At 40.9% G+C, this 25037-nt stretch overlaps 2 protein-coding genes across 3 annotated transcripts in view; both read right to left on the reverse strand.

Moving 5' to 3' along the window:
* The window catches only part of def8 (differentially expressed in FDCP 8 homolog), a 37543-nt gene extending 34571 nt beyond the window's left edge, over positions 1–2972 (reverse strand). Inside the window, exons 1-2 of one of the 2 annotated variants that reach the window (XM_055649018.1) lie at positions 2755–2971; positions 6–134 (exon numbers count right to left, since the gene is read on the reverse strand). In XM_055649018.1, coding sequence (XP_055504993.1) covers positions 6–123 — 118 coding nt within the window. In that variant the 5' untranslated portion in view covers positions 124–134; positions 2755–2971. Of the gene's footprint in view, positions 1–5; positions 135–2754 lie in introns of both variants that reach the window. The other variant, XM_055649019.1, reaches the window with a different exon arrangement.
* A 9350-nt stretch (positions 2973–12322) lies between these two features.
* LOC129705445 (tubulin beta-3 chain) lies at positions 12323–23986 on the reverse strand. The gene is made up of 4 exons (XM_055649016.1): positions 23850–23986; positions 16221–16329; positions 15354–15464; positions 12323–13696 (listed from the first exon to the last, which is right to left on the reverse strand). Exons 1-4 carry the CDS (start codon positions 23904–23906, stop codon positions 12621–12623), a joined length of 1353 nt encoding a protein of 450 aa, XP_055504991.1. The 5' UTR covers positions 23907–23986; the 3' UTR covers positions 12323–12620.
* Between the last annotated feature and the right edge of the window lie 1051 nt (positions 23987–25037).

The following is a 25037-nucleotide window of genomic DNA, read 5'->3' on the forward strand; positions in this document are numbered from 1 at the left end:
CTGACCTTTTATGGAGAGATCATGTTCGTCCTCATCACCTTCCGTCAATTTTTCACTTGGATCTTTATTGAAGGGATTGAGATGACCTTGTCGAAACCGTGCGAGCTTTTCATTGTATTCCATGTCAGTCCGACCTGAACCAAGCAGGATAATTACAAAAAAAATCTATAATCTGTAATTGAAAATTATTTTAATTCCTCATCATATATTAATTAAAATACAAAATAAATTTCACGAAGTGTCTTTTTTTCCCCAGTTTTTAAATGCAATTACATATTATTACCAAGAACTACTTTATACGATAAATACATTTTATGGCAAAAGTACAACTTAAAAAAAAAAATTGCAATGGAGATTAGGAACATGTGAAGGAAAACAGTCACAAATGAATATGCACAGAATAAGCAAATGTACACTCTTTCCATGGTAAGTAAAATATAAATTATATGGATAATATATGTATATATAATATATATTAGACATATCATAAGAATCCAAACTAAATTTAAGGGAGTACTTCATAACTTCCCTTCATTTTAAAACAGCAATTTTAATTAATATTTTCTAGACTGACTAAAACCAAGTATTTCACTGTTGAAAGTACAAAATGCAAGAACTACTGTCTACATCGGGGGACTTCAAAGAAACTGCAAATGTCACCATAAAGGAGAAAATTTCAGATGGGACTCTCTGCAGAGTCAGCCATCCCAGCTGGGTAGTGAAAGATTTTAATAGGTAAATGTTAGGGTTAGTCTTCAACACAGGCATTCTCATCCCATCTGAAGAAAGACCCCAACCCAAAACATCATCTGTCCATTTCCCTTCACTGATACTGTCCGACTTGTTGCTTTTTTCCCCAACAGTTTGTATTTTGCTCAAGATTCCAGCATCTCCAGTCTCTCTCATCTCTATTTTCATCACATGTGCCTTTCCCATTATTATGAGTCATTATTATGACAGGTGGATGTTCAGGTTAAAAATGTATTTGGGTGTCTTGTTGCTCTTTATTGGTATGACTATGGCAAATCAAATTCCTCGTGTGTTGCATAACATAATTGGCTAATTAAAGTACTATTATGATTATTATTACAATTATATCCTACGTTTATAGGACAACCCAAATCCTTCTACACCAATGCATCACCTCACACCTCTCAGGATTAAATTCCATTTTCTTTTGCCCTGCCAATTTACAGATCATTGTTATTCTGTAGCCAAAGATGACCTACATTGCCATCAACAATTTTCGCATAATATGCAAATTTACAAATCATAATATAAAATCATTTTGTAGAAAATCATGAGAGGAATAGATTGAGTAGATGCACAGAGTCTCTTGCCCAGCGTAGGTGAATCGAGGACCAGAGGATATATGTTTAAGGTGAAGGGTATCAAGGGTTATGGGGAGAAGGCAGGAGATTGGGGGAAGGTTTTTAAGGTGAAGTGGAAAAGATTTAATAGGAATCTGATGAGTAACATAAATGGTGGTGGGTGTATGGAACAAGCTGCCAGTGGAGGTTTTTGAGGCAGGGACTATCCCAACATTTAAGAAACAGTTCGACAGATACATGGATATGACAGGTTTGGAGGGATATGGACCAAACACGGGCAGGTGGAACGAGTGTAGCTGGGCCATGTTGGCTGGTGTGGGCAAATTGGGACGAAGCGCCTGTATCCATGCTGTACCACGCTATGACAATATACAAAACTGGAGATTTTAATTGAACAATTTTAGCTTAATTGGTGTATACTAATCACCTTAATTGTTTTCATGTTTAGGTTAAAAACTTAACGATTGCCTCTGTGTACCACCACCGCAGAGTTCGAAGAACTTTCTTAACTTACAGTGCTTCAATAACGATTTTTAAAGCAACATCCAAGATCAAAGTATTATGTGACTTAAGTTTAAAGTGTCCCATATTCTACGTCGGCTCAGCACAAATAAAACAATTTTCGCTGTTATGACAGCACAAAAATGTTTTAAAAACTGGACACTAAGTACATTTATAGTTGCTCCATCTGTATAAATACTGCGATTTAAGATCACCCCAATCCCCCCCACCCATAATCAAGGAAACATGAATGCAGCTAAATCTACGTAAAAGTAAACTACTGTATTTAGGTCGATTAAGGCTTTAATAGACTAAGAACCAATTCTCATTTTCCTTCACTCAATTTTCAGGACATTTCATGTTTGCAGTTAAAAATATTTAAATTCTTCAATTTACAGTGATAGTAGAAACTAAAATTAACATTGCAGAACAACGACCCGTGTGGGCAGCACACAAATGTGATCTGAAATCTTCAAAGGAGTGGCACGTAAATAATAGAATGGGGTTACGTTTAACGTAATCTATAACAACCCCCCTGATTATGAACCACATACGCTTACATCGTTTTTGGATCGCGGTGTTGCCACGGTCAGTGACAAGAACGATTTAAATGATGGGAGGGGGCAGGATACTAGGATAGTGTAGGAAGGAACTGCAGATGCAGGTTTACACTGAAGAGAGACACAAATATACTGGAGTCACTCAGCGGGGCAGATATCTATGGAGAGAAGGAATGGGTCTGAAGAAAGATCTTCTCGACCCGAAACGTCACCCATTCCGTCTCTCCAGAAATGCTGCCTGTCCCGCTGAGTTACTCCAGCATTTTGTGTTTTATCTTCGAGGAGAGACTCAATGATACACCGGGAGGGAGGGACTGCGGCACGAAAACAACAGCGCCAGGAAAAGCAGACACACACTGTACCTCATCGTGGCGGTCTGGGTGGCGGAGAAACCAGCGGGAGGGGCAAATCAGACACCGTGATGTGTGTGGTCGAGCCAGCACCACAACATAGTGACCCCTCGATATGGGGAACGATATGGGTCCAGGCCGCGGTGGGGGCGAGCGGCCCCGGCGTTAAAGCACCGACATGGCGGCACGTAGCCTGCACGGCGCAACCGCACTGTACGGCGGGATACTGGCGGACTGGCCAACCGCACCAACCGCACCCGACCAACAACCCGCCAGCGGCGTCGACCATCTCGTCAGCCTCAAGTGAGACGTTATCAGTTTTAGTTTACTTTATTGTCACGATTACCAAGGTACAGTGAAAAAGCTATTGTTGCGTGCTATCCAGTCAGTCTGAAGAAAGGCACAAAATGCCCCTGTGATTCCGGTATGAAGAAGGGTCTCCACCTGAAACGTCACCCATTCCTTCTCCCCAGATGTTGCCTGTCCCGCTGAATTACTCCAGCACTTAGTGTCGATCTTCAGCGGAAAGACAATACAAAATTACAATCGAGCCACTCACAGTGTACAGATACACGATAAGGGAATAACATTTAGTACTAGACAAAGCAGGCAAAGTCTGATCAAAGAAAGTCTGAGGGTCCCCACAATGAGGTAGATAGTAGTTCATGACTGCTCTCTGGTTGTGGTAGTTACCTGATAATAGCCCTGAAAGAAACTGTTCCAGAATCTGGAGGTGTATGTTTTCACACTTCTATACCTTTTGCCCGATGGGAGAAGGGGTAGCTGCCAGGGTAAGACTGGTCCTTATATATGCTGCTGGCTTTGCTGAGACCGCGTGAGGTATAAATGGAGTCAATTTAATGGAAGGGAGGTTGGTGTGTGTGATGGTCTGGGCTGTGTTCACAATTCGCTGCAATTTCTTGGGGTCTTGGATGGAACAGTTTCCAAACCAAGCTGTGATGCATCCCGATAAAATGCTTTCTACGGCGCAGCTGTAGAAGTTAATGAGAGTTGTTGGGGACATGCTGAACTTCCTAAGCCTTATAATGGAGTAGAGACGTTGGTGTGCAATAGACGGTGATGAGGTTGGATCGTTGAGGAGGTCTGGTTATGTTCATAAGTTATAGGAGTACAATTAGGCCATTCAGCCCATCGCGTCAACTCCGCCATTCAATCATGGTTGATCTCTGCCTCCTAGTCCCATTTTCCTACCTTCTCCCCATAACCATTGACACCCGTTCTAATCAAGAATTTGTCTATCTCTGCCTTAAAATTATCCACTGACTTGTCCTCCCTGTGGAGACAATGAGTTCCATAGATTAACTACCCTCTGACTAAAGAAATTCCTCCTCACCTCCTTTCTAAAAGAACACCCTTTAATTCTGAGGCTATGACCTCTGGTCCTAGACTCTCCCAATAGTGGAAACATCCTTTCCACATCCACTCTGTCTATGCCTTTCATGATTCTGTAAGTTTCAATGAGGTCCCCCCTCAACCTTCTAAACTCCAACGAGTAGACGCCCAGTGCTGTCAAGCTCTCATCATATGCTAACCCACTCATTCCGGGAATAATTATTGTAAACCTCCTCTGGACCCTCCAGAGGCAGCACATCCTTCCTCAGATATGGGGCCCAAATTTGCTCACAGTATTCCAAATGCGGCCTGACTAGCACTTTATAGAACCTCAGCATTACATCTCTGTTTTTGTATTCTAGTCCCCTTGATATAAATACTAGCATTGAATTTGCCTTCCTTACTACTGATTCTACTTGCAATTTAACTTTTTGGGAGTCCTGTACTAGCACTCCCTTTGCAGGGGTGGGAGATTGCAACCTTCACGTGGTCCACGTGTTTTGATGAATGCAATCAACCTGGCATGCACAATCAAATAAGATCAAATAGAACAAGTTGTCCTGCAACTTTAGGTTGTGCACGTCATACGCAAGAAGGAAGACTCCCTTTGCACCTCCGATTTCTGGATTCTCTCATAGAATCATAGAAAATAGGTGCAGAAGGCCATTCGGCCCTTTGAGCCAGCACCACCATTCATTGTGATCATGGCTGATCGTCCCCAATCAATAACCCATGCCTGCCTTCTCCCCGTATCCCTTGATTCCACTAGCCCCTAGAGCTCTATCTAGCTCTCTCTTAAATCCATCCATTGATTTTGCCTCCATTGCCCTCTGTGGCAGGGAATTCCACAAATTCACAACTCTGGATGAAAAAGTTTTTTCTCACCTCAGTCTTAAATGGCCTCCCCTTTATTCTAAGACTGTGGCCCCTGGTTCTGGACTCGCCCAACTGGGAACATTTTTCCTGCATCTAGCTTGTCCAGTCCTTGTATGATTTTATATGTTTCTATAAGATCTCCCTCATCCTTTTAAACTCCAGTGAATACAAGCCTAGTCTTTTCAATCTTTCCTCATATGACAGTCCTGCCATCCCAGGGATCAATCTTGTGAACCTACGCTGCACTGCCTCAATCACAAGGATGCCCTTTCTCGAATTAGGAGACCAAAACTGTACACAATACTCCAGATGTGGTCTTATTAAAGCCCTATACAACTGCAGAAGAACCTCTTTACTCCTATACTGAAATCCTCTTGTTATGAAGGCCAACATTCCATTAGCTTTCTTCACTGCCTGCTGTACCTGCATGCCAACTTTCAGTGACTTGTGTATAAGGACAGCCATGTCTCTGTACCTCCCCCATACCCAACCTAACCCCATTGAGATAATAATCTACCCCCTTGTTTTTGCCGCCAAAGTGGATAACCTCACATTTATGTGTATTATACTGCATCTGCCATGTATCTGCCCACTCATTCAACCTGTCTAGGTCACCCTGCAACCTCCTAACACCTTCTTCACAGTTCACACTGCGACCCAGCTTTGTGTCATCCGCAAACTTGCTAGTCTTGCTCCTAATTCCCTCTTCCAAATCATTAATATATATAGTAAACAGTTGTGGCCCCAACACCGAGCCTTGCGGCACTCCACTTGCGACTGCCTGCCATACTGTAAAGGACCCGTTCACTCCTACTCTTTGCTTCCTGCTGCCAAACAATTTTCTATCCACATCAACACCCTACCCCCAATACCATGTGCTCTAATTTTAGTCACCAGTCTCCCGTGCGGGACCTTATCAAAGGCTTTCTGAAAGTCTAGATACACTACATCCACTGTTTCCCCTTCATCCATTTTACTTGTCACATCCTCCAAAAATTCCAGAAGATTAGTCAAGCATTATTTTCCTTTCATAAATCCATGCTGACTTGGAGTAATACTTTTACTGCTATCCAAATGCCCCATCTTTAATAATTGACTCCAGCATCTTTCCCACCACCAAAGTCAGGCTAACTCGTCTGTAATTACCTGTTTTCTCTCTCGCTCCTTTATTGAAAAATAGGGTAACATTAGCTATCTTCCAATCCACAGGAACTGATCCTGAATCTATTGAACATTGGAAAATGATCACCAATGTGTCCACTATTTCTAGAGCCACCTCCCTGAGGACCCTGGGATGCAGACCATCAGGACCAGGGGATTTATCATCCTTCAGTCCCATTAGTCTACCCAATACTATTTCTCGCCTAATGAAAATTTATTTCAGTTCCTCTACCCCCTTAGATCCTCTGTCCTCCAGTACTTCTGGGACATTGTTTGTGTCTTCATTAGTGAAGACAGATCCGAAGTACCTATTCAACTCTTCTGCCATTTCCTTGTTCCCCATAATAATTTCACCCATGTCTGCTTTCAAGGGACCCACATTTGACTTTGCTATTCTTTTTTCCTTAACATATCTTAAGATGCTTTTTTTACTGTCCTTCTTTATATTCCTGACCAGCTTCCCCTCGTGCTTCATCTTTTCAGCCTGTATTGCCCGTTTTCTATCCTTCTGTTGTCCTATGAAAGTTTCCCAATCCTCTGACTTCCGGCTACTCTTTGCTGTGTTATACATCTTTTCTTTTAGTTTTATTCTATTCCTAACTTCTCTTGTCAGCCACAGTTGCCACCCTACTCCCCTTCGAATCTTTTTTCCTTTTTGGAATGAAATGATCCTGCGTCTTTCCAGTCTACCTTGGCCAGCTCCTCCCTCATGCCTTCATAGTCCCCTTTGTTCAACTCTCTATTTAGAAAATAATCTACTCCTTTATTCGTATTATCAAAATGCATCACTTTGCTACACTGAATTTCATCTGCCACTTCTCTGCCCATTCTCCTAACCTGTCCAGAGTCTTCAGCAGAGTCCTTGCTTCCTCTACACTGGCTGCCCCACCACCTATGTTAGCATCATCTGCAAACTTGGTAACAAAGCCTTCATCAAGAGGGTTGTGCTGGCGGTCGATGAAGGTGCTGGTCGTGGTCGGGCCAGCGGTTGTTGAGGAGGTTGGATCAGCAGTCGATGATGGCTCCATCTGACTTTTCTCTTCCAGTTCTAACAAATTATCACTGACCTGAAATGTTAGGTCTGCCTCTCTTTCCACTTACACTGCCTGACCTGTTGGGTATTTTCTGCATTTTCTGTGTATGAAAACCATTTCTCTATCCTGTAGCCGGCGGCGGGCCTTCCGTGTTGAGGCGGGTCGAACCTTCCGCGACATTGGAGCTCCGGACATCCATATATGTATTTCCTGTATATGTATATATTGTCAACATCTTATCTTCTGATTGCCAGTAAAATCAAAGGGCATCCATGACAGGTATTCTTGTAGCCATTCTTCTGTGTTGTACCAGCAGGGGCGCCGTACGATTGGCAGTCCCGCGAACCGTCTGTTTTTTTGTCTTCAAAATTTGTTTTAGTGTGTGTTAAATGTTTGTGTAAATGTTCTCCAGCTCGTTTTGTGCTGGAGGAGGGGTAGGGGGAAACTTTTTTTTTCAGTTTCTTACCTTGCCGGAGATACGATTAATTTTCGGAACGCATTCTCCAGTCGCTCTGCGATGGAGCTGGAGGCCTCCTTGGGCTGACCATGGACCCCGCCGCGGGGCGTGAACTGATATCGGAATCAATCCCGTGCCTGAGATCGCTCCAAACGCGGCCTGCGATCTTTACATCGGGAGCTCGCAGACTCGGGAGAGGCCCTGGATGTCGGGAGCTCCAATGTCGCGGAAGGTTCGACCCGCCTCAACACGGAAGGCCCACCGCCGGCTACGGGAGTCACGATCATCCCGTCAACGGAGGGCTCGAGGCCCCCGACTGCAGGGGATTGAATATTTTTTCGCCTTCCATCACAGAGAGGAATGTGGAGTCTCTGTGATGGATGTTTATGTTAAAATGTGTTTTGTGTGTTCTGTTGCATTCTATTTGTATGACTGACTTGGCAAATGAAATTCCTCATATGTTGCAAAACATACTTGGCTAATAAAGTATTATCGTGATTGTGATTGCTATTGTGATTGCTATCACAATTATCCCATGTTCAACAAGCCCATTTAAAATACTAGAGCAGGGAACTCTGTTTAAAGCACAGTCCACTAAAAGTTGTATGTGACAGTATGCAGTATAGTGACCCAACTCACAATAACCATGTCAAGGTTCATGTCAGAGTTTCAAGAGCAAATTCAAATATGGGACCAAATGTAATTTATCTTAGTCTGTTGATGATATAAAGCTGGATGGCAATTTGGGTTGTGAGAAGGATAGATAAATGGTTCAAAGGAAGATAAACAGTTCAGGTGCATGGAAAGGATATAGCAGAAATATAATGTGGCAAGATATAAAGGAATTTTGAAGAAAAAAAAAGAAATAAAAAAAAAATATTTAGAGATCAAAAGATGTTGATATTCAGAAGCATGTGGATTATCTGATTATGTAAATCATCAAATATTAATGGACAGTGCTGGAGTAACTCAGTGGGTCAGGCAGCATCTCTGGAGAAAAAAGGATTGGTGATGTTTCAAATTGGAACACTTCTTCGGACTGAGTGTAGAAGGAGGAGGTGGGGGGGGGGGAGGATTATTATTTGAAATTAGAGAAATCAACGTTCATACCACTGGGTTGTAAGCTGCCCAAGTGAAATATGGAAGGAACTGCAGATACTGGTTTACATCGAAGACAGACACAAAATGCTGGAGTAACTCAGTGGGTCAGGCAGCATCTCTGGAAAAAAACGAGTTGGTGACATTTTGGGTTGAGACCTTTCTTCAAACTGAGAATCAGGAGAGAGGGGAACTAGAGGTATGAAAAGCTACAGAACAAATTAGAGCCAGCACTGATGACTCGGGAAAGGTAGAGCCCACAATGGTCCATAATTGACAGTGGAAGAGGCGATAATGAAGGGATGCAAGCAATGAAACTAACAAGCCGACTAGGATGGGGGAGGGATGGAAAGAGACGAAATGCAGTGGTTACTTGAAATTAGAGAAATCGTTATTCACACCACTGGGTTGCAGGCTGCCCGAAAAATGATGCGCTGTTCTTCCAAATTTGCGTGTGGCTTCACTCTACGACAGTGGGAGGCCCAGGATAAGTGTAACATCTGTCCATTCACACCCTCCCTGCTCCCCCTCACAATCATCCAGGGATCTAAACAGCCTTTCCACGTGTAGTAGAGGTTCACCAGCACAGAGGTTATCCAGGCCAAAGCTCCCTGAAAGTGGCAACACAAGTAGATAAAGATATTTGGTATACTTGCCGTCATCTGTCAGGGCAATGAGCGTACAAGTTAGGAAATTACGTGTAGGAACAGCAGATGCTGGTTTACACCGAAGATAAACACAAAATGCAGGAGTAACTCAGCGGGTCAAGCAATATCTCTGGAGAAAAGGAATTGGTGACATTTTTGGTGTTGAACTGAAATGTCCCCTATTCCTTTTCAGTCAATCATGTTGGGGTATCACAAAAATTTAGTAAGGCCACATTGAAGTATTGTGTGCAGTGCTGGTCACTCCATTGCAGGAAGAATGTGGAGGCTTGGGAGAGGGTTCAGAAAAGGTTTACATGATTGCTGCCTGGATTAGAGGTTATTAACTAAAAGGAAAGGTTGGACAAAATTAGATTGTTTTCTCTGGAGCCCAGTGGCTGAAGAGATACCTGATATAAGTGTATTACATTATGAGAAGTACAGAGAGGGTAGTGAGTACCTTTATCCCAGGGTGAAAATGATAAGTGATCTTAAGAGTCTTAGAGAGGGGAAACTTTAAAGATGTGGGTTTTTTCTTTAGAGAATGGTGGGTGCCATAAACATGTTGCCAGCAGTGGTCGTGGAAGCAAATACATTAGTGAGGTTTGAGGTTTTTAAATAGGCTCATGGATACGCAGGGAATGGAGGGATATGGATCGTGTTCAGACGAATTAGTTCAACTTGGCATTATGTTTGGCACAGACATTGTGGACAAAGGGCCAGTTCCTGTGCACTATTGTTCTGTTTTATTTTCGACAACCTGGTCTCCTGCATTTGGTAGTAATGCGATGTGGCTTCCTTTACTTTGGTGAAACGAAGCGTACATTAGCCGAATATTTTGCAGAACACCTGTGATCTGTCTACAATTGCTATTTCAAGCTTCTGGTTGCATATCATTTTAACTCTCCCATTCCCACACAAATCATGTTCTTTGCATTTTCTATTGGTATAAGGAGGCCAAATGCAAGTTGGAACAACATCTTGTATTCCACTTGTGTTTCTTACAACCCAACGGTATATACATTGGTGTTCTCGTCCTCTCACCTGTTCACCTAGTTTGCTCCTTCCTTGTTCATTTCTTCCATCCACCCACCTCTCACCTGGTCAACAACATCCCTTCCCCATCAGGTATTGGTGTAGATTTATTATTGTCAAGGATATGGAGATACAATGAAAAGTTTGGTTCTGGCTCCACTATCAACTACCAGCCTCTGTCACACTCACCTTCCCCACCTGTTTCCATCTACCCTTCATTCACTATCTACAGTATGTGGTGCCACTTATCGCCTACCAGCCCCTACTGCACCCTCCTACATACTGCTATATGCTGGCAATTTTTCCTGTTTCTTTAGTCCTATTGCAGGATCTTGACCAAAAATGTCAACTTGCATCCTTTGTCTCCATAGATGTTTCTTGACACGCTAAGCTCAACCAGGGGTTTGTGTTTGTCCTACCCGTCTATTCAACAATTTTGTGATATTGAACTTGCTTGTTGACCAGAGTCTTTATTTCAGAATTATTACTACAAACATCATAAAGGCAAGGAAGTCTGTATTTAATCTGATCTGTTACCTTAGTCTTGTTTTATTTAGATGGCAACCAAGTATATTTTTATCCAAGTTACAGAATATCTCAGATGCATGAGCATAGATTGAACGGGCTAGCAAAGTATCAAAGTAGTAGTTTGTTAGTAGATTTTTATGGATGTACAAAATAAATGGATTGAAACATGCTTGAAATGGATTGAAACTGGTTTGCAGCTTGGTCGAGAACCTTTGTTCCTGTCCTCCTCAACAGTAAACTCAAGCATTGAAATTTAGACATCGGGATCAGAATCCAGTGGAAGAGAAGAAATGTATTGAGAGGATTTTACATCTGATCCCTTAGATGGTGCAACCCATTACATTGGACTCAGCAACTTTGAGTAAAAAGAAAAGTGGGGGTAATGTTTTAAATATATATATATTTTCCTGGAGTTTATGCTATTTTTATGAAAATTTAATCTTTTTTAAAATTTAATTGTTTAAGCCTAGTGGAACTCTTTTTAAATGAGCAAGTATCAGAATAATTTAAAGGCATTTGATAGTAGTGAGCTGTCAAATAATGAAAAAGGACACAAAGTCCTGGAGTAACTCAGTGGGTTAGGCATCAAACTGTTTTGCTTCATTTATATTTGAAGGATAATTGTTGGCAGGGATACTGGTGAGAATAACCTACTCTTAAATTGTGCCCTGGGATTGTTTAAACCAACTGAGAAGAGATGAGGCACTATTAATAAATTTAATTTGTCAGCCTTGGCTGCAGTCTCTGGAGTGAAGCCTGAAGTCTGACTGTTCTGATTTAAAGAATGCTACTATTTAGGCAAGGTTGACGCCAGATAGAAATGTGGCTGAAGTTGTTCAGTGTGAAGATTGAAAACAAGGTCTAGAAAGCAGAGATAAGTGATAGTTGGCAAGGGAAAGAGAGGAGGAGTATGGAAGAATAGAATTGAAAGAGGGAATACAACTTGTAAAGTGGATGCTGTTTATTATGTGGTAGAACAGACTCGTTCTGGCTAAAGTGTTGAATTCAGTCAATAATAGCTGATGGAGGGGTGGAGATTATAGTTAGTGTGGGTGTGATGCCCATTTAAGGTTTAGACATGATTATGTGGGAGATAATTTGTAATAGGTTGCAAATATATGTAACTAGAGAATGAAACTTCACACTTTTTTCAAAACGGTGCAATTTTAATTGTAAGCATTTGTATTATATGCTCCACAGTCTGGAGTATTGGGACAGTAATGAGGATGTACATTTTAGTGCCATGTCTCCCTAGTCTGGTCTACTGCTCTAGTACAAGCGAAACACTGAAAATTTGTCACCATACCTCATTATAATGTTGATTTCTTTCAATTTGAATAAATGGGAACATTTGTAAATTACATGGATTGGCATTAAATGCACAACATCAGAAACTGTTTCACAGCAATAATTTATTAAATATTCAAAAAATAAACTGGCGAACAGTATAAAATAAAATCAGGAATTCATGTTATTTAAATAAAAAGTTATAGAGTTTTGAATATCTAGAACTTATACAGAGTTGGTTGCTGATCAATACTGAGTGTAAAGAGGATAACAGGATAAGGCTACCAGAAGCAAGTAATCTTTTACTGAGCTAACTCGTAGCAAAGACAAGTAAAAGTCTGATAAGTGAAGATCTAGGGCAAAATGTTTTCACATCCTCTCAGTGGACACTGAAAGATTTGCAATTCATTTTGGACCATGTGCTTCAGATTCTTCTTCATCATCCTCATACACCTCCCCTTCTTCATCTGCGGTAGCATCTTGGTACTGTTGGTATTCAGATACCAGGTCATTCATGTTACTCTCTGCTTCAGTAAACTCCATCTCATCCATACCTTCACCAGTGTACCAGTGCAAGAATGCCTTCCTGCGGAACATAGCTGTGAACTGCTCCGAGATCCGCTTAAAAAGCTCCTGGATAGCAGTACTATTTCCAATGAATGTGGAGGACATCTTGAGTCCACGGGGTGGAATATCACAGACAGCTACTTTAACGTTGTTGGGAATCCATTCCACAAAGTAGCTACTGTTCTTGCTCTGAATAGCCAACATCTGCTCATCAACTTCCTTCATGGACATCTTACCCCTGAAAACTGTGGCCACTGTCAAGTACCTACCATGACGGGGATCACAAGCTGCCATCATATTTTTGGCGTCAAACATCTGCTGAGTGAGTTCTGGAACAGTTAATGCCCGATACTGTTGGCTTCCTCGGGCAGTAAGAGGTGCAAATCCTGGCATAAAGAAGTGGAGACGAGGGAAAGGTACCATGTTCACTGCAAGCTTTCTCAAATCTGCATTGAGCTGTCCTGGAAATCTCAGAGAAGTAGTGACGCCACTCATGGTAGCCGACACCAAATGATTGAGATCTCCATAGGTGGGTGTTGCAAGTTTGAGGGTCCGGAAGCAGATATCATACAGGGCTTCATTATCTATGCAGTAAGTTTCATCTGTGTTTTCTACAAGCTGATGGATGGAGAGGGTGGCATTGTATGGTTCCACTACTGTGTCAGAAACTTTTGGAGAAGGAACAACGCTGAAAGTATTCATGATTCGGTCAGGATATTCCTCTCGTACTTTGCTAATAAGCAGGGTTCCCATGCCAGATCCAGTACCTCCACCCAGAGAGTGAGTAAGCTGAAAGCCTTGCAAACAGTCACAATTTTCACATTCTTTTCTCACCACATCAAGGACAGAGTCTACCAGCTCTGCACCTTCTGTGTAATGACCCTTTGCCCAGTTGTTTCCAGCTCCACTTTGTCCTATAATGAAAAAAATAAATAAATGAGGAAGACTTAAATATTAGAGGTGTAAATGTTCAGAAATAATCACGGCAATTCCATATTCTGGAACGAAATTCCTGAAAGCAGTAAATAACTTAAATAAAACCACTTAAATAATTTTGTGATAGGGATTTCATCTAAAGTAAAACCTGCTTATCAGCTCAGTCTGCAATATAACTATTGCCAATCAAACAAGAAAATGTTAGTTGGCATTTTACTCTGCTGATTATATAATCAAAAATATGAATTATTTTCTGACAACTATAATTTTATGAATACAATAACACAAAGAAGAATATTGATGCATATCATTCTTAAGATCTGCAAGAAGTGAAAAAATAAGTGTAGTCTTCAACTGATACATGATTATACAGATTATAGAGGGTGTTCGTTCATTCAATCCCCATTTTACCCATAGGAATGATGCAAAATAATCATATGTCCATGCTTATATTGATAATTAGCTATATAAAAGTGTTACTTGTCAATTGTGGTAGAGCACCACTAACTGAAAACCATCATCATCATGTTAAATGTAAAGGAAGAATATTTCCAGAGATGAAACGTTATTATGTTAGCCAATTTATCACATTTCACATGTGCAGCAAGTCGAAATGATCCAAAAAGGAGAATAAGAAATACTTAAACAGGATTTAAATATTAAAACCAAGTCAAAAATTTTGTAAGTGAAAAGACACATCCCAAGGGCAAAAAATACAAGAAATATATCAATGGACAACTGGAAATGGTTAGAAAACTGTCTGCCAGGAATGGCATAGGGAAGAGCAGATCATAGGAAGTGCTGTCCCCAAATCTGGAATGGGCAGGAATGAGCTAGAAAAACACAAGTATGAAAGCAGAACTTGTTAGATCAAATTTTAATACAAAAATATACATAAGTTTAAGACATTTCATATAAGTGTATATAATGTTTTTAATTGTCATTGATATTTTGTCAACTAAAGAGTTGATATTTTCTCAACTAAAGAGATGTGTTTTGTATTGCCATCTCTCCCAAACTCAAACTGACAATTGAACTAGCAAAGACAGTACAGAAATTGCTTCTCGGAGACACCCTTAACGGCGCAATTCATGCTAAAGTATACGTTTTCACAGACAGAAGGATTTGAAGCAAAAGTGGGTAACAATTTATTCTACTTTCCAGCAAGAGGGAAGGGAACGAGCAAGCAGCAGGGGGGCCCAAGTGGAACACTGCTTTGCCGTCAGCTCTACATTAAAAAAAAAAATTAACATTCTGGGAGTGTACCCATTGCACTGATGAAATGAGCAGCAACAAAACCTACTTTTGTCATGAGAATTCATATTTTTAATGAGGATTTGAATAAAACCATCAACCATTTCATTTGCAAATGCAAAAGATCCAATATTAGTTTTAAGCAGCCCGTTCCAGAAGAATGAGAAATCACCTGTGGTCTCAATGAAAATATATTCAAAACCTTAACCTGCTAAATTATATGTCATTAGACTTGTTTGCCATTATTCATGGATACATGCAGAAACAGATACATTTCTAACGTTAAAAAAATGAAAATTAATTGTGCTTTAGCTGGAGGTATGTTTGGAAATTGGATATAATTTTGACTTTGCATTTTGGCTCTGACTGATTTCTACATACCAAAAATAAAATTGTCTGGTCTGAAGAGATGTCCGAAGGGCCCTGATCGAACACTGTCCATTGTGCCTGGTTCCAGATCCACTAGGATGGCTCTGGGTACATATTTGAGAGCTGCAGAGAGAACAAATGTCAATAATCCGTAAATCTGAATTTTGCTCAAATGAAGTAAGATTCTGGCACAAGGGAGCAATTATTTCAAACTCGCACATTCTCAAATTGGTAATCTGCAATCCACATTTTCTCGGCTCTGTCCCCATTGTCTCAAGTATTTTGTCTTTTGCAACATGCCATGCTCTCCATTTATGCATGTGCTATTCCAAGATAATTTGAGATCGTTTTACACAATTAAAATAATGCTAAATATCCAGCAGCATATTGGAAAGATCAAGCTATTCTGGAAGTATGAATGAGGCATTGCCAAGCTGTTATTTCAAATGGCTTTGATATGAAGGCAGAATCAACTTTTTAGGATCTGATTCATAACTCAGTGGTTGGATATTTGAACAAGTTTAATACTGTAATTCCTATTCCACCCATTTCCAAAAACATGGCTAGTAGGTTAATTGCCCACATTGTTCCAAGTATGTAGGCAAATTAAAGAATGTAAGGGAATTGATAGGAAGATATGAAATAAAAGTAGGATTACAGTCATGGATCTTTGATGGTCAGCATGGACGAGTGCCAAAGAGCCTGTTTCTGTACTGTACGACTTTATGCCTTTGATCATTATTTCAACCAAATGCTGTGCACTTAGAAATCCTGGATAATACAGGCCATCTGTCACAAATGTCAGTATAAATGCTAATTATACCCAACTCTCGCTTAATGTTATACAAAATTTCAACCATGTAGGTTTACTTTACTTACAAGAAGCTTCATTGTAGTAGACACTAATCCTCTCCAGCTGCAGGTCTGAGTCACCCTCATAATTCCCACTCGGGTCAATCCCATGCTCATCACTGATGACTTCCCAAAACTAATAAAAAAAGAGGAAATGCATAATATTCAGATAGACTGATTTGTATCAGAATTACAATAATTTACACAAATTCTATTGTTTTGATTTTGCTATCCCAATTTTATTAATCTTTTGTCTCTGTGCTGAAAATAAACAAATATTTGACATTTTTATCAGTCATAGATTGAGTATATTAAAAGCCAGTGAAATTAATCTTTGTTTTGTTTTGCAAGCATAATGCATATCTTAACATGCATCTAATACTGATGATACTGTATTAACAATGTGCTACTTTTGAAATGGATCTGAGAGATGAAACTTTAAGAATAAAGCATGATACAATTTATTTGGAGTCAACCTATTCCCCCACTCGAGGCTCCATAATTAAATCAGTAAAAATTGGAAGCCGATTAAGGGAAGTTTACAAAACCACTTCTGCATTTCCCAAATTAGGACAAAGTGTAGAATCGCTGCTTATTTTAAGGCTGCTTAGGGAATGCAGGATAGATAACTGTTGGCTCAACAAATGCAGACACAAGGATGCTGGTTTACCATAAAAGATACTGTGTTGGAGTAACTCAGCAGGTCACGCAGCATCTCTGAAGAATATGGATAGGTGACGTTTCGGATCAGCACACTTCTGACATTGTGGGCGAGTGGAAAAGAAAGTTGGAAGAGAGATGGGGCGGGACTGGCAAGTGATAGTTGGATGGTTGATGGAGCTTTTGATTGGCAGATGGTTGGACTAAGGCCAGAGATGAAAAGACAAAAACTGAAATAATGAGGTAAAGATAGAGGAGGCGTGAATTGTGAAGTCAGAGGAAGAGTGGAAGGGGACTAGGGAAGGAGAGAAATCAGTGCAAATCTAGGTAGGACAGAGAAGGTGGAGATAACGGGTTGGGGGGGGAATTGTTTGTCAGCTAGTTACCCAAAATTAAATAATTCAATATTCACACCATTCAATTGCAGGATACTCTGGCAGAATATGTGGTGCTGAATACGAGCACCTCAAATTCCATTTAGGTAACTTACACCCCAACGGTATGAACATTGAATTATCTGTTCTTAAGTAACTTCAAACCCCTCCCCCTTCTCTCCCTCCCCCCTTATGCGCCACCTGGACTCACACATCATTTTCCTCTGTCTCTCCCCTTCCTTCCTCTAGCTTCACAAATAGCATCTCTTCAATTCTTTTGTCGCACACCTTGTCTTTTCATCTGTGGCCTTTGTCCACCTCCCTCCCCCTTAACTGTATCCATTTATTGCTTGTCAGGCTTTGTCCTACCCCTCCTCTTTTCCAGCTTTATTTACTCCCTCCCCGGGCTCCCCCATCCACTATCAGCCTGAAGGGTCCGACCCAAAATGTTCTCCAGAGATGCTGCCTGACCCACTGAGTTACTCCAGCATTGTTTGGTTTTGTAAATCAGCATCTGTAGTTCCATGTTTCTACTTTATTTTACTCCAAGTCTTCTGCTAAGTGAGTTGTTTGGTGGTTTAAATGAAGATTGTAGATATACATTGCATTCTCTAGGGTTAGTTAATCAAGTAAAAACCCTCAGCTGTGTAATAAATCACGTCTCATTCATCATCAAACTCGCCTGCATTTCAGCACCAGCTGGCAGACATGGGACTGCTTTAATTTCTTCTTGTATGGTCTCAAGAGTAAAAAGGATGTAATCTAACACCTTTGGCCCCTTCTAGTTCTGCTATTCATCTTGACCCAGATGGTTCCCAGTTTCTAATGGATTCATATTTAATCTTTTTGAAAGCAGCAGATGTGACATTAAAACAATTCTAGCTTGTAAAATTGAGCAATTTTCCTTCCAGCATAAATTCAATCTTTTCTAAAACTAGGATTATCTGGCACAGTGGACTTTCCATACCACCTTAAGGTTCAAATCTAGTTTTCCCAAGACAATAAGTTACCACTTGCTATAAAACTGATAAGATCCTGTTTCTGGTAAATACATTTACTCCAAAATGCCTCCAAAATGTTTGGGACATAGACCTATCATTAATTTATTTGCCTCAGTACTTCACAATTTGAAATTTGTAATAGAAAAAATATCACATGTGGTTAAAGTGCACATTGTCAGATTTTAATAAAGGCCATTTTTATACATTTTGGTTTCACCATGTGGAAATTACAGCAGTGTTTATACATAGTCCCCCCCATTTCAGGGCACCATAATGTTTGGGACACATGGCTTCATAGGTGTTTGTATTTGCTCAGGTGTATTTAAATGCCTCCTTAATGCAGATATAAGAGAGCTCTCCGCACCTAGTCTTTCCTCCAGTCTATCCATCACCGTTGGAAACCTTTATTGCTGTTTATCAACATGAGGACCAAAGTTGTGCCAATTAAAGTCAAAGAAGCCATTATGAGACTGAGAAACAAGAACAAAACTGTTAAGAGACATCAGCCAAACTTTAGGCTTACCACAATCAACTGTTTGGAACATCATTAAGAAAAAAGAGAGCACTGGTGAGCTTACTAATCGCAAAGGGACTGGCAGGCCAAGGAATACCTCCACAGCTGAAGACAGAAGAATTCTCTCTATAATAAAGAAAAATCCCCAAACACCTGTCCGACAGATCAGAAACACTCTTCAGAAGTCAGGTGTGGATTTGTCAATGACCACTGTCTGCAGAAGACTTCATGAACAGAAATACAGAGCCTACACTGAAGATGCTAACCACTGGTTAGCCGTAAGAATAAGATGGCCAAGTACTTAATTGCCAAGAAGTACTTAAAAGAGCACCCACAGTTCTGGAAAAAGATCTTGTGGACAGATGAGACGAAGATTAACTTATATCAAAGTGTTGGCAAGAGCAAAGTATGGAGGAGAGAAGGAACTGCCCACGATCCAAAGCATACCACCTCATCTGTGAAACACGGTGGTGGGGGTGTTATGGCCTGGGCATGCATGGCTGCTGAAGGTATTGGCTCACTTATCATCATTGATGACACAACTGCTGATGATGTAACATCATGAATTCTGAAGTGTATAGACACATCCTATCTGCACGTTCAAACAAATGCCTCCAAACTCATTGGCCGGCGGTTCACTCTACAGTAAGACAATGATCCCAAACATATTGCTAAAGCAACAAAGGAGTATTTCAAAGCTAAAAAATTATCAATTCTTGAGTGGCCAAGTCAATCATCCGATCTGAACCTAATTGAGCATGCCTTTTATATGCTGAAGAGAAAACTGAAGGCAATTGCCCCCAAAACAAGCATAAGCTAAAGATGGCTGCAATACAGGCCTGGCAGAGCATCACCAGAGAAGACACCCAGCAACTGGTGATGTCCATGAATCGCAGACTTCAAGCAGTCATTGCATGCAAAGAATATGCAACAAAATGCTAAACATGACTACATTCATTTACATTATATGTAGCTGCCATGCAAAACGTTCTGCATCTTGGCCAGAGGTCACCGATATTGTTAGGACTGAAAACACTTCATTTATTGCCCATCCCCAATTGCTAAAGGTGAGCTGCTTTCAAACCACGATAGTATTGTGAGGTACGGTACTATTAGTTGGGCAGTTTTAGGATTTTTACATTTTTTGCCAAGGATTCTCAACATTAGTGGCAAGGATATATTTATAAATCAGGATGATATGTAACTTGAAGGCAATGAATATTCCAAGCATCTGTTCCCCTTTCATAAGTGTAAATGATGCTAATTACCATCTTCTTACATATGAGCTATTTGGTAGATTTCTATCACCTGTGTGACAAAGTAAATGATATAAAGAATGACACAAAATCCTGGAGTAACTCAGCGGGACAGGCAGGATATCTGGAATTAAATATTGGGTGACGTCTCAGGTCGAGACACTTCTTCAGACTGAAGAAGGGTCTCAGCCCGAAACGTCAGCCATTCCTTCTCTCCAGAGATGCTGCCTGTCCCGCTGAGTTACTCCAGGATTTTGTGCCTACCTTTGATTTAAACCAGCATCTGCAGTTCTTTTCTACAAATATAAAGAATGATATGAATTTAATGCTGAAGTATTCATTACTATCCAAACACTAATCTCTGGTTTCCCATTTCTGTATCTCTCCTTCCGATTCATTTTGGTCCACCCATATTCCCATTACTCTCCTCCAGCCTCCCCTCCCTATTTTTCGTTTCAATCCCCATCCTGATTCCATTCACCTACTCGCACACGTCAGGCACTATCCACTCCCCCATTTAATTGGCCCCTCGCCTAGGGTGATGCAGCGGTAGAGTTGCTGCCTTACAGCGCCGGAGACCCAGGTTCGATCCCGACTCCGAGTGCTATCTGTACTGAGTTTGTACATTCTCCTCTTGACCTCATGGGTTTCCTCCGAGATCTTCGGTTTCCTCCCTCACTTCAAACACGTACAGGTACGTAGGTTAATTGGCCTGGTGTGTGTTAATTGCCCCTAGTGTGTATAGGATATTGTTAATGTGTGGGGATCGCTGGTCAGTGCGGACTCGATGGGCCGAAGGGCCTGTTTCCGCGCGGTATCTCTAAAACTCAAAAGTTCACTTCTCCCTTAAATGATTCACATTATCACCTTAAAAACACAAAGTGCTGGAGTAAGTCAGTGGATCAGGCAGCATCAGTAGAAAACAAGGATAGGCGACGTTTCGTGGTCGAAACGTGGATACGTCACCTATCCATGTTTTCCAAAAATCCTGCCTGACCTGCTGAGTTACTACAGAACGTTATCTTTATTCGTAAACCAGCACCTGCAGTTTCCCAATTTCCTAATTATCTTCTTACTTATTACATTCAAGCACTTGTACCACTGTGTCCATGTTTATCATCCTACCCCCCCCATCTCCATATGCTCTTTTTATCCTTATCTGCTTTAACTATCGCTCTCCTGCCTTTGACTCCCTATGCCCCCACCTTGCTCTAGCGGTCCATCCTCCCTCACCCCTCCTGTCTACTTATGACCTACAGCAGCTCTCATCTCACCCCCTCTCCATGTTCAGCCCTGATGCAAGTTCTTGGCCCGAAACATTAACCATTCCTCTCCCCCACATCCCACAACTGCTTGACCAGAGTTCCATTTTAAAAATATATATTTTTAACCATTTCTGTTAAAAGGATATATTCAGTAGCCAAATTGAGTGCACTTGTTTTTATAAATGTACACAAGAAACTGGAATCTGGAGCAAAAAACAACGTGCTGGAGGAACTCAGTAGGTCAGTCAGCATCTAGACCGAATCAAGAACTAGAGTGCATAGGTTTAAGAAACATAGAAGGTGCAAGAGTAGGACATTCAGCCCTTCGAGCCAGCACCGCCATTCAAAATGATCATGGCTGATCATCCAAAATCAGTACCCCCTTCCTGCTTTCTCCCCATATCCCTTGATTCCGTTCACCCCAACAGCTATTCTATCTCTTGAAAACATCTGGTGGGAGAGAAAATATTTAATAGGAACCTGAAGGGCAACCTTTTCCAGAAGGTAATGTACATATGGAACGAACTGCCAGAGGAAGTAGTTGAGACAGGTACAATAACAACATTTAAAAAACATTTGGACATGCACATGGATAGGAAAGGTTTAATAGGATTTGGGCCAAATGCAGACAAATTGGACTAGCTTAGATTGGCATTTTGCGTGCCATAGATGAGGTGGGTTGAAGAACGTGATTCCGTGATGTATGTCTATCTGTGGAGGGAAACAGACAGTCGTTTTTTTTCCACATCGTGACCCTGTCCCTGAATTCCTAGAAATGGGATCTGCTCAGAACATTGGTATAAGCAAAGCATTTTAGACGGGCTATAACATCAGTTCCTTATATTATGCATTGAAATACTTTTCAGCTGAATAGTTCTTTCTTTATATTCTACAGCACATTCACACGGCCACAGTATTTTGAAATGTATTAAAACTGCCCATTGTACATTTCATAGTATATGTAATAGGCCAGGAACTGCTATTGCAATCCTACTAATAGTTTTAAGATTGTGAAATGGTAACAAAAAATTATAAATTGTTGAAAATGCGTTTTGAGTCATTCAGTGTTTGAAAACCTCAACGCATTTTATTCTGGGTTGTTTGGGCATTTTTTTATTTCAACTTACTAGTGACCTGCAATAAGAAATGACTTGCAGTTTATTCTACAAATCCAGCGGAATAGACCCATTTTATCCATAGCTGCGCCACACCTGAAAATATCACGTCATTCTGATCGATGTACGCATCTCTAGAGAAAGATGGGGGGTCATTTGCGTTCAATTACTCTGGATGCATTAAAGGCAGCCACGCCCATGTTTGATCCCGATCCTTTTTTCCATGGTGAGTGAGATTGGCGAAATAAAACCCCAGACAAGGTATTGTCAGCCTCCTCACGTACACACCCGCCTATACCGTTCTCCATTGAACCCCAGTAACCGATCGGTTTGAAATTAACTTTGTCCCAATTCTTGCCATTTGATTTGTCATGGAGGGCCAAGATATAACAATTCCTTCATTGCTTTATTTTTTATTTTTCAAACGGCCGCTTTCAAAACACTGGAATAAAGATGGCCATCATTTCTATCGATGTCCATGAATAATAGGTCGTGATTTCCCGGGCCCATGGATTGACATTTAATCAGATTGCCCACGTCCCTATCTATTTCACTCATACCATTGTCGCTTTGTAAAACTTGATTTATTTGTCTAGATTAAGAGATTCTCCAGATAGATTTGTGCTTCGCCTAAATCTATTCAAATAATCACCCTTCAATTGCACGGAATGTCAGAAGGAATTACTTAGTAAATTATCGCTTATGTTGCAAGTTTACTGAATCAGTGAAGAATTCTCAAATATATATACACACACACATGCAGTGTATATGTGTATATATATATATATATATATATTTCCACCGAATGGGGGGGGGGGGGGGGGGAAGAGAAGATGGCAATGTCTGTCTCCTAGGTTATTCATATTAAGAGATAGCGCCGTTAATATGACACTGATTTCATAGTTTCTCCAGCATTTTTATCCACCTTCGATTTTCCAACATCTGCAGTTCCTACTTAAACAACTGAGTTCATAACTAAAGCTTTGTCTCGCTATTATTAAAGTCGTGGCTCCACCCCGTATGCGCTGATTTCATGCAAATCCATGGGTGCCTGCGGCGGTGTTGTGCTCGGCCTGTGCGGCACATCTGAGCTAATCGCTTTCTCCCTCTTGTATCTGCAGTCTTGGGCGTGGCTGTCTGCAGAGCCTTGCATCCCTGCAAGCAGCCAACAGGCGCAGACACCAGGACAAACCATCCCGACGCCACTTAACAATCTAACAAAGACTAATCATGTGAGTTTACAGGATGGACCAGGAGCTGCATACGTGAGAGGAAAACAATGCATTTTCACAGCACCATTCCGTTTACAAATTGCAGAATATTTGCAGGTTAAACGCACTTTACAGTAAGACAATGATTATGCAGGAGTAATTATCTAAACGCAAGTGCATTTTCTTCGGAGAATCTGTTATTGAACATACATCGCGATTATAAGTATATAATCCCGCACGTTTTGCAGCAAATAATTTACCTTGGCACCGATCTGGTTGCCGCATTGGCCAGCCTGGATGTGCACGATTTCTCTCATTGTCGCACTGTTTACCTCTCACTGCAACTGCTCAGACCCTTCAGCCGCGATTCTGGTTGGAGAAGACAGCGGGATGATGCCGTCTCCTCTTTTATACCAGTTCACTGGATCAGCTGATCAATGCCACAAGCAGGTGATTTCAGAGATAGATTGTGTCAGTCTCCTGGGAGAGAAAACTCGGCGGCCAATACCGAGCTGAGGAAGCCTGCAACATCCCTGCAAGGCTGCAACGCCGGGATGGCCTGCCACAAAACCCATCGCCATTGCTGCAAACACTGACTCTCCATTGTCTTTTCCGTATTCGAAACAAAAGGTGGATCGCAGGAGCGACACCGAGCTGCACATTTAATGAAGGATTCGACCACTGACATCAGTGCCATAATTTCTGTAGAATTGCACAGTTGCACCTGTTAAAAAGATTCTAACGGAACTGTACAGAAATCTGAAGAAGAACACAAAATGCAGATGTCGCATTTCGGTCATTTGTTGAATAACGCTTTAACCTCACCAACACAGTTGAAGGTCATGAAATAACGTGGGACAGCGCCGGTTAAATGAAATTACAGCTGGAAGCGATATACAGAAATAAGAACGGGCTTAGACAAAACTAGGATGCTCTATTTACATTTACAAGAGGAACATATATATATCTGTCTGTAAACAGTGATAACGTTTATTTTCCGGTTTGTTTTGAAGTTCACTGTGGTAATAAAAATCAAATCAAAAATTACAATGCACGAACCAACCTCCTTTCCAACTATTCCCTTTCAGCAGAGGGGTAGTCAAACTTTGTCTCATGATGACTTACTTTGCTCAACCTAAGAAATCAATCAGTTTTACATAAAATATTTCACTCAAATTGTTCATACATTTCCATCACACAATGTGATTTTGATTGTTATTCTCAAAATGAAATATAGAATTAGTTTTTTTAATCCATTTATTTTGCTGAGGCATACATGTGGATAGAGTATTGTGGGTTTGGTTTGGCAGATTAATAGTGTGATCTTGTGGTCATTTTGCTCTGGGGCGTAGGAAATGCATGCTGAACATGACTGAGTACACAATATCTGGTGGGGAATATGAATGGATGAATGCTAAAGGAAACAGTAGCCGTAATGGTGCTCTTTA

This window comes from Leucoraja erinacea, chromosome 17, assembly GCF_028641065.1.
Source record: "Leucoraja erinacea ecotype New England chromosome 17, Leri_hhj_1, whole genome shotgun sequence".
NCBI classification, from domain to species: Eukaryota; Metazoa; Chordata; class Chondrichthyes; order Rajiformes; family Rajidae; genus Leucoraja; species Leucoraja erinaceus.

Excerpts from the sequence above, each read along its gene's own strand:
- LOC129705445 (XM_055649016.1), bottom strand. The coding sequence starts at position 23,906 with ATGAGAGAAATCGTGCACATCCAGGCTGGCCAATGCGGCAACCAGATC. Across the intron at positions 16,330-23,849 it reads GCAACCAGATCGGTGCCAAG|TTTTGGGAAGTCATCAGTGA; the intron begins GTAAATTATTTG and ends TTTTTTTATTAG. Across the intron at positions 13,697-15,353 it reads ACCAGACAATTTTATTTTTG|GACAAAGTGGAGCTGGAAAC; the intron begins GTATGTAGAAAT and ends TTTTCATTATAG.